At 44.5% G+C, this 13,877-nt stretch overlaps 2 protein-coding genes across 2 annotated transcripts in view; one reads left to right on the top strand and one right to left on the bottom strand.

Moving 5' to 3' along the window:
- Nucleotides 1-13,877, bottom strand: part of LOC105993075 (zinc finger protein 790-like) — a 65,584-nt gene that overhangs the window by 43,286 nt on the left and 8,421 nt on the right. The window lies entirely within an intron of this gene.
- Nucleotides 1-13,877, top strand: part of LOC105993128 (zinc finger protein 208-like) — an 81,049-nt gene that overhangs the window by 24,947 nt on the left and 42,225 nt on the right. Inside the window, 1 exon segment of the mRNA XM_013026289.1 lies at nt 6,252-7,900. Within this exon segment, the coding sequence (XP_012881743.1) occupies nt 6,252-7,900 (1,649 nt within the window).

Raw genomic sequence — 13,877 nt, forward strand, 5'->3', positions numbered from 1 at the left:
GCTCAAGTGGTAGAGCGCTCGCCTTGAGCTGAAGAGCTGAGGGACAGTGCCCAGGCCTAGAGTTCAAGCCCCATGACCGACAAAAAAAAAAAAAAAGTCTCACAGCCTTTCCTGCCTGGGCTGGCTTTGAACCTCGACTCTCATATCTCAGCCTCCTAAGTAGCTAGGATTTATTGTGACAACACTGAGGTTTGAATTGAGAGTCCAGTACCCGTTAGATAGGCACATGTTCAGTTACTTGAGTTACACTGCTAGTCCTTTTTTTCCACGCTTGTGTATCATATATTCTACAATCTTATGGGACCTTAGTGGGATAGTGAAGTAAAGTAAAACTTCACATCACTATTTCTGGAATTCGTTCTGGGCTAGTCTACCTATTCATCATGAGTCCTATGTTTTGTTCTTCCACGAGAACTTAGCAACTCACCTTCTTTTTTTTTTTTTTTTTGGGTCCGGTCATGGGGCCTGAACTCTGGGCTTGGGCACTGTCCCTCAGCTCTTCAGCTCAAGACTAGCGCTCTACCACTTAAGCCACAGCGCCACTTCCAGCTTTTTTCTTTTTGCTTATGTGGTGCTGAGGAATCAAACCCAGGACCTCAAGCATGCAAGGCAAGCGCTCTACCACTGAGCCACCTTCCCAGCCCGCAACGCACCTTCTGATTTGACCTTGGTGCCTCTTCACTCACACCTGGCCTGTGCTGCTTCATTCCTGTATCTATCCTGTTTCATCTTGGAATCGTAGTTATAGAATTGCTGCTTCTTCCCAGAGCTCTCTCACCTTATGGCCCTAAGGGAATTGGCAGGAAGGAAAGAAATCAGAAAATTGTGTCTCAGAGCAAAGAAAAGGAGTTATTCCCAGCTACAGACTTAATCCTCAGATGGCAATTTGTTATTTTTTGTTGTTACTGCCAGATTAGATACCCTGCTGAGCCACACCTTCAGCCCTTGTTTTGCACTGGTTGTTTATCTTGCCAGTCCTGCAGCTTGAACTCAAGGCCTGGGCACTGTCCCTGAGCTTCTTTTGCTCAAGGCTAGTACTCTACCACTTGAGCCATAATGCCACTTCCAGCTTTTCTGTTTATGTGGTACTGAAGAGTTAAACTCAGGGCTTCATGCATGCTAGGCAAGCACTATCACTAAGCCACATTCCCAGCCCTTGCACTGGTTATTTTGTTAGTTTTATTTGTTTTGGTTTTTGTGTGTGTCAATGATGGAAATTAAACTCTGGCCTGGGTGCTGTCCCTCAGCATTTCAGTTCAAGGCCAGTGCTCTACCACTTGAGCCACAATGCCACTTCCAGCATTTTGTTTATATGGTGCTGAGGAATCAAACCCAGGGTCTCATGCATGTGAGGCAAGCACTTTACCATTGAGCCACCTTCCCAGCCCTGCACTGGTTATTTTGAAATAGTGTCTTGACTTTTGTCTGGAATAAACTTGGTCTGAAATCTTCCCATATTAGGGGTCCACACCAGTGATAACAGGTGATATGCACCTATTGGTTGAGAAAGGGTCTTGTGAATCCCTCCACTCCCCTCCCTGCCCCCCCCCCCACATACTCTTGAACCACAAACTCCAGTTTGGGATCAGAATTTTAGGAGCACATTCAGAACAGGCCACCTAGAAATGTGATGGGATTACAGAAGTAGAATACTTGAGAGAGTGTTAAATGAGCTAGCCACATACTTTAGAACCTGTAGCATAGAAGTGCAGGGCTTTGTTTCCAGTAGGCAGCTTTGAGTGTAGAAATAACCTCAAGCCCAAGACAGCTTTCCAATAGAAAAGTTGTAATTGTTCTAGTCACCTTCTGATTGTGTGTGTGTGTGTGTGTGCGCGCATGCTGGTCCTTGGCCTTGAACTCAGGGTCTAGGTGCTGCCCTTGAGTTTCTTTTTGCTTAAAGCTGGCACTCTACTCACTTGACACACACTTCCATTTCTGGCTATTTGGTAGTTAATTGGAGATGAGTCTCATGGACCTTTCTGCCCTGGCTGGGTGAGAACATGATCCTCAGATATCATCCTCCTGAGTAGGATTACAAGCAGGAGCCACTGGTGTCCAGCTCCTTTTGACTTTTCTTGTATTAAATGAAGATTACATCATGTGGATAGAGGAAGAGGTTGTGTCCTAATTTATTTATTTATTTTTTGGTCCGGTTGTGGGGCCTGAACTCTGGGCCTGGACACTGTCCCTCAGCTCTTCAGCTTGAGGCTAGCGCTCTACCACTTGAGCCACAGCACCACTTCCGGCTTTTTTCTTTTTGCTTATGTGATGCTAAGGAATCGAACCCAGGGCCTCATGCATGCAAGGTAAGCATTCTACCACTGAGCCACCTTCCCAACCCCATTGTGTCCTAATTTAAAGAATGTTTCATACCTAGGCATTAGTGGCTCACGCATGTAATCCAATCCTAGCTACTCAGGAAGCTGAGATCTGAGGATTGCAGTTCAAAGCTAGCCTGGACAGGAAAGTCCTTGAGACTTATCTCTAATTAACCACCAGAATACTGGAAGTGGCGCTGTGGCTCAAGTGGTAGAGTGCTTGCCTTGCACTGAAGAGCTCAGGGAGCCGGGTGCCAGTGGCTCACCCCCGTAATCCTAGCTACTCAGGAAGCTGAGATCTGAGGATCACGGTTTAAAGACAGCCCAGGCAGAAACATCTGTGAGACTCTTATCTCCAATAAACCACTAGAAAACCAGAAGTGGCGCTGTGGCTCAAGTGGTAGAGCGCTCGCCTTGAGCTCAAGAGTACAGGGATAGCGCCCAAGCCCAGAGTTCAAGCCCCACGACCAAAAACAAAACATAAAAACCTCCAAATACATAGCATCTCATTCCATCCTATTTTCTTTTTCTGAGAGTAGAGCACAGAGGAAGAAAGAAAAGTTCAGTTCAAGGTAAATAGATGTTTTCATCTTTCTTTCCTGAACTGACTTTGAATCTTTTAAAAATAGGCATCTTTGGGCTAGGAATGTGGCTTAGTGATAGAGTGTTTGCTTAGCATGTATGAAGCCCTTGGTTCAATTCCTCAGTACCATATAAACAGAAAAGGCCAGAAGTGATGCTATGGCTCAAGTGGTAGAGTACTAGCTTTGAACAAAAGAAGTTCAGGGACAGTGCCCAAGCCCTGAGTTCAAGCCCTAGGATTGGGGAAGAAAAAACAGGCATCTTTTTTTTTCTTGGTTCCTCCCCTGCATGGTACATTTTAATGAGTTTCATCATAACTTTTTATATATGTGTATATTTTGCTTTCTTTTTGAAATTTCGTACCTTAGATGATGTAGGAACAAAGCCAATATTTGGTACTATCTGAGCCAAGAAAATTTGCACTCTGGCGGGGTGCTGGTGACTCATGCCTGTAATCCTAGCTATGCAAGAAGCTGAGATCTGAGGATCGCCATTCAAAGCCAGCCCAGGCACGAAAGTCTGTAAGACTATTATCTCCAATAAACTACCAGAAAACCAGAAGTGGCACTGTAGCTCAATTGGTAGAGCACTTGCCTTGAGCTGGAGAGCTGAGGGACAGCGCTCAGGCCCAGAGTTCAAGCCCCACAACTGACAAAAAAAAAAGCACTCTGTGTGTGTGTGCATGTGCATGCATGCACACCCACAGGGCCTGGGAGCTAACTGTTCCTTAGATTTTTTGCTTTTTTTTTTTGGTCGGTTGTGGGGCTTGAACTCTGGGCCTGGGTGCTGTCCCTTGGCTCTTCAGCTCAAGGCTAGTGCTCTATCAGTTGAGCCACAGCACCACTTCTGGTTTTCTGGTGGTTTATTGGACATGAGTCTCACAGACTTTCCTTCCTGGGCCGGCTTTGAACCGCAATCCTCAGATATCAGCCTCCTGAGTAGCTAAGACTACAGGCATGAGCCACCAGCACCCTGCTTTTCTGGTTTTCTTGTGGCTAATTGGAGATAAGAGTCTCTGAGGGATGAGAATGTGGTTCACTGGCAGAGTACTTGCCTAGCATGAATGAAGCCTTGGGTTCAATTCCTCAGTACCACATAAACAAAAAAATAGCTGGAAGTTGTGCTGTGGCTCAAGTGGTAGAGTGCTAGCCTTGAGCAAAAGACGTTCAGGGGCAGTGCCCAGGCCCTGGGTTCAAGCCCCAGGATTGGCAAAAAAATAAATAAAAAGAATCTTATAGACTTTCCTGCCCAGGATGGCTATAAACTGTGATCCTTTAGTGTAAGCCTCCTGAGTAGCTAGGATTACACGTATGAGCCAACAGTGCCTGGCATTGTGTATGTGTGTATACATTGTGCGCGTCAAGACTGTGGCTTGAACTTAGGGCCTCACACCTTACCTGTGTGCTTGGGCTGGCTTCAAACTGGGATCCTCCCATGTTAGAAACTTTAGTCTGTTTGCTTTCCTGCTTCCATTGCTCCCTTTCACCTCCCCCTCCATTGAAAACCTCTGTCCTTTATTTTTCTTTTCTTTTCTTGCTGTTGCTGGTTGTGGGACCTGAACTCTGGGCCTGGGCACTGTCCCTCAGCTCTTCAGCTCAAGGCTAGTGCTCTACCACTTGAGCCCCAGCACCACTTCCAGCTTTTTCTGCTTGTGTGGTGCTGAAGAATCGAACCTAGGGCCTCAAGCATGCAAGGCAAGCACTCTACCACTGAACCACCTTCCCAGCCCCTGTCCTTGATTTCTACAGGTTATATTAAATTTATTGTTTCAGAGGTCCATGATACTCCAGGATATAGCCACTGACTTCTCTCAGGAAGAGTGGGAATGTCTGGACTCTGCCCAAAGGGATCTGCATAGAGATGTGATGTTGGAGAACTATGGTAACTTGGTATCACTAGGTAAGAGTATCTTTCCCTTGTTCTCAGGATCTAATTTTTTTTTTTGCTAGTCCTGGGGCTTGAACTCAGGACCTGGGCACTGTCCCTGAGCTCCTTTCACTCAAGGCTAGCACTACTACTTGAGCTACAGTGCCACTTCTGGCTTTTTCTGTGTATGTGCTACTGAGGAATCGAACTCAGGGCTTCATGCATGTTAGGCAAGCACTCTACCAACAAAGCCACATTCCCAGCCAGGATTTAATTTTTGAATGGTTTTCTCTGCTATTATTCTCAGGTTTCTTTTTTTTTTTTTTTTGGGTCCGGTCGTGGGGCCTGAACTCTGGGCCTGGGCGCTGTCCCTCAGCTCTTCAGCTCAAGGCTAGCGCTCTACCACTTGAGCCACAGCGCCACTTCCGGCTTTTTTCTTTTTGCTTATGTGGTGCTGGGAATCGAACCCAGGGCCTCAGGCTTGCAAGGCAACCGCTCTACCACTGAGCCACCTTCCCAGCCTATTCCCAGGTTTCTTAAAAAATAAATAAATAGCTGGGCACCGGTAGCTCACGCCTGTAATCCTAGCTACTCAGGAGGCTGAGATCTGAGGATCTCGGTTCAAAGCCACCCCGGGCAGGAAACTCCGTGAGACTCCTACCTCCAATAAACCACTCAGAAAACCAGAAGTGGCTCTGTGGCTCAAGCGGTAGAGTGCTCACCTTGAGCTGAAGAGCACAGGGACAGAGCCCAAGTCCAGAGTTCAAACCTCACGACCGACCAAAAAAAAAAAAAATAATAATGCAAAGCACCACTAGATCACCACTGAGTCAATTTCCCAGCTTCTTTTTAAAAGATTTTAGGTTGCAATATTTCACCATCAAATTCAATTTTGTGGGTTTTTATTTTTTTTTTTTTTCGTTCGTGAGGCTTGAACTCTGGGCCCTGTTCCTCAGCTCTTCAGCTCAAGGCTAGTGTTCTACCACTTGAGCCACAGCACCACATCTGGTTTTCTGGTGGTTTATTGGCGGTAAGAGTCTCATGGACTGTTTCTGCATGGGCTGGCTTTGAACCGTGATCCTCAGATCTCAATCTCTTGAGGATTACATACGTGAGCCACTGACACCCAGCCTTGTAATTTTTATGTGTGTTATTTTCCTAGTTATTTGCCTTTTTTGTTGTAGCAGTTCTATTTCACTTGCATGGTTTCCTATTGTCTTGTCTTTCAGACCTGTCTTTAAGGTGTGTAATTACGGACTTATCTTCAAAGAAGCAAACTGCTGAAATAAAAGTATGTCAGTGGGAAATGAGTGGCAGACTTGAAACCTGTGACATTGAGGAGACCCATTCTAGAGATCATTTAAAAGTGAAAGGCAAGGTGGAGAAGACTCAAGGAAACCACAAGGAATATCCCAGACAAGAGATGATCACATATGATAAAATGTCCATTTGCAACCAGCATGCATACTTATCTCAACATCCAAGATGTCCTTCTACGGAGAAGCCCTATAAATGTGTGGAATGTGGGAAAGCCTTCAGACGAGCCTCTCACCTAACACAACATCAGAGTATTCACACTGGTGAGAAACCCTATGAGTGCAAGCAGTGTGGGAAAGCCTTCAGTCGCGATTCTCAGCTCAGTCTTCATCAGAGGCTTCACACTGGTGAAAAACCCTATGCATGCAAGGAGTGTGGAAAGGCCTTTACTCAAAGCTCACAACTTATTTTACATCACAGAATTCATACCGGTGAAAAACCATATAAATGTGAAGAATGTGGAAAAGCTTTTATTCGTAGCTCACAGCTCACACGACATCAGAAAGTCCATACTGGTGAGAAGCCTTATGAATGCAAAGAATGCGGTAAAGCCTTTACTCAGAACTCACAACTTACTCTGCACCAGAGACTTCATACTGGTGAGAAGCTCTATGAATGTAAGGAATGCCAAAAGGTGTTCACGCAGCTTTCACAACTTATTTTGCACAGAAGAATTCATACCGGTGAGAAACCCTATGAATGCAAGGAGTGTGGGAAGGCTTTTATTTGTGGTTCTCAGCTTTCCCAACATCAGAAAATTCATAATGGGGAAAAGCCATATGAATGTAAGGAATGTGGAAAAGCATTTATTAGGGGCTCCCTCCTTATGCAACATCAACGGATTCATACCGGTGAAAAACCATACAAGTGTGAAGAATGTGGGAAGGCCTTTATCCGTGGCTCACAACTTACTCAACATCAGCGAATCCATACCAATGAAAAGCCCTATGAATGTAAGGAATGTGGAAAGACCTTTAGCCATGGCTCACAGCTTACTCAACATCAAAGAATTCATACTGGTGAGAAACCTTATCAGTGTAAGGAATGTGGAAAGGCCTTTAACCGGGGCTCACTTCTTACTCGCCATCAGAGGACTCACACAGGTGAGAAACCTTATGAATGTAAAGAGTGTGGGAAAAACTTTAGTCGTGGTTCTGAACTTACCCAACATGAGCGGATTCACACTGGTGAGAAACCCTATGAATGTAAGGAATGTGGGAAGTCTTTTATTCGTGGCTCACAACTTACTCAACATCAGCGAATCCATACTGGTGAAAAACCTTATGAATGTAAAGAATGCAGAATGGCCTTTACTCAGAGTTCCCATCTTTCTCAACATCAGAGACTTCATACTGGTGAAAAACCCTATGTGTGTAATGAGTGTGGCAAGGCCTTTGCTCGTGGCTTACTGCTTATCCAACATCAGAGAATTCATACTGGTGAGAAACCCTATCAGTGTAAGGAATGTGGGAAGGCTTTTATTCGTGGTTCACAGCTTACTCAGCATCATCGAATTCACACTGGAGAAAAGCCCTATGAATGCAAAGAATGTGGGAAGGCCTTTAGTCATGGCTCTCAACTTACCCTGCATCAACGAATCCATACTGGTGAGAAGCCATATGAATGTAAAGAATGTAGCAAGGCCTTTACGCAGAGCTCACATCTGTCTCGACATCAGCGAGTTCATACTGGTGAGAAACCATATCAATGTAAGGAATGTGGTAAGGCCTTTACCCGGGGTTCACAATTAACTCAACATAAGAGAATTCATGTCCATGAGAAATCTTTTGACTGTAAGGAATGTGGAATAGACTTCAGTCATGGTTCACAAGTTTTTATATGAATTATTTGGTCCTTTGTGATAAAACATATCAGTAAAGAATTTCAAATATGAATGTGATCTGTATTTGTTTTATAAAGCTTAGCATCAGAAAATTGAGAATGGAATTGTTCATGTAATCCATACAAGAAAACCTTTCATTATGGGAAACCTTTCATTACTGGAGCCCTACTAAACAATTATCAGATGCAGAGGAAAAGAATTATTAATGTAGTTACATACAGAAAGGCCTTTAGCCATAGTAAATGTCTTTTTTTATATTACCTTTTCTCTGCTAGTTGATTTCCTTTGTGACATCATCGGTAACTTTTCTTTGGTTTAATTGTAAGGGGGACCTATCAATTTTTTCTGTAAAATTTTTGATATGATCTTATGTGTAAAATCTCTTAGAAAAGTGCCTTGAACATAGCCTATTACAAATATTAAGGCTCATTATTGTGGCTTTAAGAGATGTACATGAGGGGAGTGCACGTAAATGTAATTATCATCAAGGAAGATTTAAATTGCATTTGTCCCAGACTGTTTGGGTGAGGGCCTGTGTGTGATGGGTGCAAGAATGCTTTCATTCAAATCTCCTATCACATGGAATAGAAATCCAGTGGGTTGTTGAGCACAACTGAATTGTCATGAAGTCCAAATACTTGTATTTTATACCACCTCTGACCTCAACCACTAATATTCTTTAGAAAGGAAAAACTAGGTAGAATCAAGTAAGTCTACTAGGGAATTTTTTAAATGTTAATGTTAAACTACAAATAAAAACTGTGTCATTAATAACTATTTTGCAACAAAAATAATGAAAGAATAGTGATCTATCAGTATCCACTTTCCTACTTTAGCAACAATTGCCATTTTCCTGTTTTAATATTGACATCAAAAAGAGCAGCCTTCCTTATATGTTGACCAGATGAAAGCTGTATTTGTATGAGGGCATTTAAGAAACCCCATTTTCTTCTCCTAATGATAGCAAAAGCATCAGGTACCAAATTGGAGTACTGGTCAAGAAAGAGCGAAGGTAGTAGGTAGAGAAAGGAAAGGAATGGATCTAAGAAGGAATATTCTGGATGGTGGATGGTAGAGCAGAAACATAGGTTTGATTCTGCAACCCTGATAATTTTGCTGAACAATCATGGCAACTGCCTGCCTTTTGTATTTCTTATCACAAACCTCTTATTTGTTGATTTTAGTGTAGTTCTCTTATTAATAGAACTTCCTTTAAAGAAATGGGGTTCTGTGGGTGAAAAACAAAATGAAATATGTGGAATAAGGCTACAAAGAACATGGAATCCAGAAAAAGGAGTACAAAATTGAGGTTTTTAAAATCAAGGCATGATAGCGAGACTGCCTGCTATTGTGTTAAAAGGCAGATAACAATGATCCGGGCATCAAGGGTAGAGGAAATGTTAGGAGTGATCCAGAATGTGTATGCTTCTTGATTCTTGCTGCTGTCAGTAATGTTAAGAGGAGCCAGGTGCTAGTGGCTCATGCCTGTATTCCTGGCTACTAAGGAGGCTGAGATCTGAGGATCACAGTTCAAAGCCAGCCTGGGCAGGAAAGACTGTGAGACTCTAATCTCCAATAAATCACTAGAAAACCGAAAGTGGCGCTGTGGTTCTTAATGTTAAGAGGAGGATTTAGAGCACAGCTAGCCAAAGCCACAAGCAGAATTTGAAAATACTTTTAAGAGATGGCATCTCTGACTACAAGCCCTTTAACTAAATCCAGTTTTAATGATTCAATGAACATCTGTGAATAGGAAATGAGACCATCACCCATCCCTATAAAGGAGTGAGTATGCTGGCAAATGTGAATTTAAATGACAAATCTCTCCAGCCCCCAACATCTCAGCAATTTACCTTAAAAAAAAAAGATGCCAAAGCATACAACAAAAACTTAACAGTAATAGTACTTCCACACCATTTAACAGAGCTCTATAAATGCTTAACTCCCATCTTGGTGCCCAAGAAATCCCGACTGTTTCTTTTTTTTTTGCCGGTCGTGAACCTGAACTCTGGGCCTAGGCGCTGTCCCTCAGCTCCTCAGCTCAAGGCGAGCGCTCTACCGCTTGAGCCACAGCGCCAATTCCGGCTTTTTCTGTTTATGTGGTGCTGAGGTATCGAACCCAGGGCCTCATGCATGCAAGGCAAGCACTCTACCACTGAGCCACCTTCCCAGCCCGAAATCCCTACTGTTTCAAAGGCAGGTTTTTTTTTGTTTTTGGGTCCGGTCATGGGGCCTGAACTCTGGGCCTGGGCGCTGTCCCTCAGTTCTTCAGCTCAAGGCTAGCACTCTACCACTTGGGCCACAGCACCACTTTGGCTTTTTTCTTTTTGCTTATGTGGTGCTGAGGAATCGAACCCAGGGCCTCAGGCATGCAAGGCAAGCGCTCTACCGCTGAGCCACCTTCCCAGCCCCTCAAAGGCAGGTTCTTGAAATGTGGTCAGGATAAAGAGGCCTCTCAAAAGTATTCACGTTCATGATGGAGGAAGGTAAAGCCTGTAGGTCTTCGAGAAGTCAGCTGCTGAGAGGAGCCTGTATAGTAGTGTCATGAGCCAACCACAGAGGCTGGCATTAGTTCCTGAAAGCATCCCAAGTTATTCTCTTCTTGATCACCAGGCTGTGGTTGGGGCTACTACTTTTAAGGAAAACAAAGCTCTTTATGTCTAAACTTAATTCTGTGACGTTTTTGTTCTTCTAGAAAGTTGTTGGGTTTTTTGTTGTTTTTAGAAAGTTGCCCCTATAGCCAAGACAGACATTCAGCAGAGCCATTCAGGACTACCTCCACCACTTTTTAAAACAAAAGAAGCCAAGGCACTGGTGGCTGGCACCTGTAATCCTATCTAAAATCTGAGGATCACTGTTTGAAGTAAGCCCTGGTAGGAAAGTCCATGAGACTTTATCTCCAATAAACTTAAAAAGAAGACAGAAAAAGAAAAGGCCAAAAGTAAAGCAGTAGTTCAAGTAACAGAGTGCTAGCCCTAAGCAAAAGAAAGCTCAGAGAGAGTGCCCAGACCTGAGTTCAAGTCCCAGCACCAGTGTGCACACATGTGCGCGCACAATACTCCATAGGCAAGACACAAAGACAGTTTCTGGGAATAAACACAAGACAGGCCTTAATTCATCACAGAAGCCCCATTCATTCACATACATAACAGCTTTCTGGACTACAAGGCCCTGTTCTGGTATTATACAGCAGCCCGCAGGAAACCTGATGAAGGATCTGGTGGCACACAAACTGCACTACCACCCGATGATGCTCCGCCCCTTCCATATGGCTCTAATCAATGCCTCAGATCCAGAGGACCATCAGCCCAGGATGATCAGAGTGAAACCCAGTACACTGTGAGGGAAGGCAGGGTGTCTGTCCTGCAAAGCCTTATGGGTATATCCTAGGCAACCTCACTGGTCACTATGGATGTAGTTACCAGGTTGGTTGGCAGATGCACACACATTTGCAGGGCTGGCTTCAAATCCTTACTGCCAGGCTTACTGATAGGATCAAGAGTTGAAGATCTGACCCATCAGCTATCTGGGTCACTTCTGCCACTGTTGTGTTGGCTGTGGTTTGGTGGCATGAGATAATCACAGTGGATCTGATTCTGGGAAAGGAAGTGGGTTATGTTATAGCCAGCATGGATAAGTTAACGGGTCCCACAAAGGGTATGATGGACATCTGATAAAAGTATCAATTAAAAACTGAACCCATGGGACACTAGTGGCTCAAGGCTATACTCCTAGCTACTTAGTTGGCTGAGGTCTGAAGATTGTGGTTTGAAGCCAGCTCAGGCAGGAAAATCCATGAGACTTATCGCCAATAAACCACTCAAAAACTGGAAATGGCGCTGTGGCTCAAAGTGATCTAGAAGCACTAGTCTTGAGCAAAAGAGCTCATGGACAGCATGCAGGCCCCAAGTTCAAGGCCCACGACAAAAAAACAAAACCACCACCAAAAAAAATCCCAAACCAGGTACAACTGTCAGGTTGGACACACATGGAATTGAAATTCCAGAAGGGAAGATAGATACCATATATATTTTACATACACACACACACACACACACACACACACACACACACACCACACAACCATATATGGCTATTCCAAAAATGACAGCTGGCAAAAGGACACAAGGAGATCCCATTTACAAAAAGAAGAGCCTCCAAAGTTAATAAAAACTATGAAAAATGAACGATCCTATTATCTAAAATATTGTGGGAATGATGGAATATGAAGGTGAATTGGTCCTAATCCATACAGCTTCATGTACTGTCCCTATTTGCTCTGGAGAAAGTTGGATGACACAGCATGAGGACACTTATGCAGCCTTATGGCGAAGCTAACTTAGTGAGAAAATGACAACTGCCAACAGGTTTGTGAGACAGCCATTGTGAACCAGACACCTGTGGACCATGTTTGTTATCCTAGCAATTTTGAAGGCTGACTAGGGAGAATCACCATACTAGAGCAGACTGCACAGAAAAAGTTGAGCAATCACTTCTAAATAGTTAGCCATGGTGGTACATGCCCATCATTCTAGCTAGCTCCCTGAGAGGCTAAGATCAGGACGATAATGATTTCAGGCTAGCCCCAGGGAGAAAAGATTCCATGAGTCTCCATCTTACCAGAGATGACTGTGGTGACAAATGTCTTGCACTCAGCTATGGCAAGAAGCCTAACTAAATGATCACAATCCTGGGGTTGGGAAGGTGGCTCAGCGGTAGAGTGCTTGCCTTGCATGCCTGAGGCCCTAGGTTCGATTCCTCGGCACCACATAAGCAAAAAGAAAAAAGCCATAAGTGGCGCTGTAGCTCAAGTGGTAGAGCGCTAGCCTTGAGCTGAAGAGCTGAGGGACAGCGCCCAGGCCCAGAGTTCAGGCCCCACGACTGGACCCCCCCCCCAAAAAAAAAGTCCTAGTTGGTGCCAGTGGCTCATGCCTTTAATCCTAGCTACTCAGGAGGCTGAGATCTGAGGATCACAGTTCAAAGCCATCCTGGGCAGGAAAAGTCCATAAGACTATTATTTCCAATTAACCACCAGAAAACTGGAAGTGGCAGCACTGTGGTGTGGTAGAGCACTAGCCTTGAGCTGAAGAACTCAGGGACAGTGTACAGGCCAAGAGTTCAAGCCCCATGACAGAAAGAAAGAAAGACAGGAAAAAAAGACAGAAAGATAGGAAGGGAGGAAGGGAGGAAAGGAGGGAGGGAGGGAGGAAGGGAGGAAGGAAGGAAGGAAGAAGTCTGCTCAGGTGGCTTACACCTGTAATCCTAGCTACTCAGGAAGCTGAGATATGAGGATCGTGGTTCAAAGCCAGCCTGGGCAGGAAAGTCTGAGACTCATCTCCAATTAACTACCAGAAAACTGGAAGTGGTGCTGTGGCTGAAAGTGGTAGAGCACTAGCCGTGAGCTGAAGAGCTCAGGGACAATGCCTAGGCCCAGAGTTCAAGCTCCACAACTAAGGGGGCGGGGGAGGGGGAGAGTCCCTTCTTTTAAAAAATGGTTCCAAGATGGGCACCAGATACTCATGCCTATAATCCTAGCTACTCAGGAGGCTGAGATCTAAGGACTGCAGTTTGAGGCCAATGAGGGCAGGAAAATCCATGAAATTCTCCAATTGTCAAAAGAGCCAGAAATGATGTGGCTCAAGTGGTAAGGTGCTAGTTCTTTTTTTTTTTTGCTGGTTCTAGTATTTGAACTCAGGGCCTGGGCACTGTACCTGAGCCTCTCTGTGCTCAAGGCTAGTGCTCTACCACTTAAGCCACAGGACCACTTGTGGCTTTTTCTAAGTAGTTATTGGAATGAGTCACACAGACTTTTTTTGCTGGCTTTGACTCACAATCCTGATTTCAGCCTCCCTAATAGCTAGGATTACAGGCGCTAGGATTACAGGCGCTAGGATTACAGGCGCTAGGATTACAGGCGCTAGGATTACAGGCGCTAGGATTACAGGCGCTAG

Source organism: Dipodomys ordii, unplaced genomic scaffold (genome assembly GCF_000151885.1).
Source record: "Dipodomys ordii isolate 6190 unplaced genomic scaffold, Dord_2.0 Scaffold92, whole genome shotgun sequence".
Lineage (NCBI taxonomy): Eukaryota > Metazoa > Chordata > Mammalia > Rodentia > Heteromyidae > Dipodomys > Dipodomys ordii.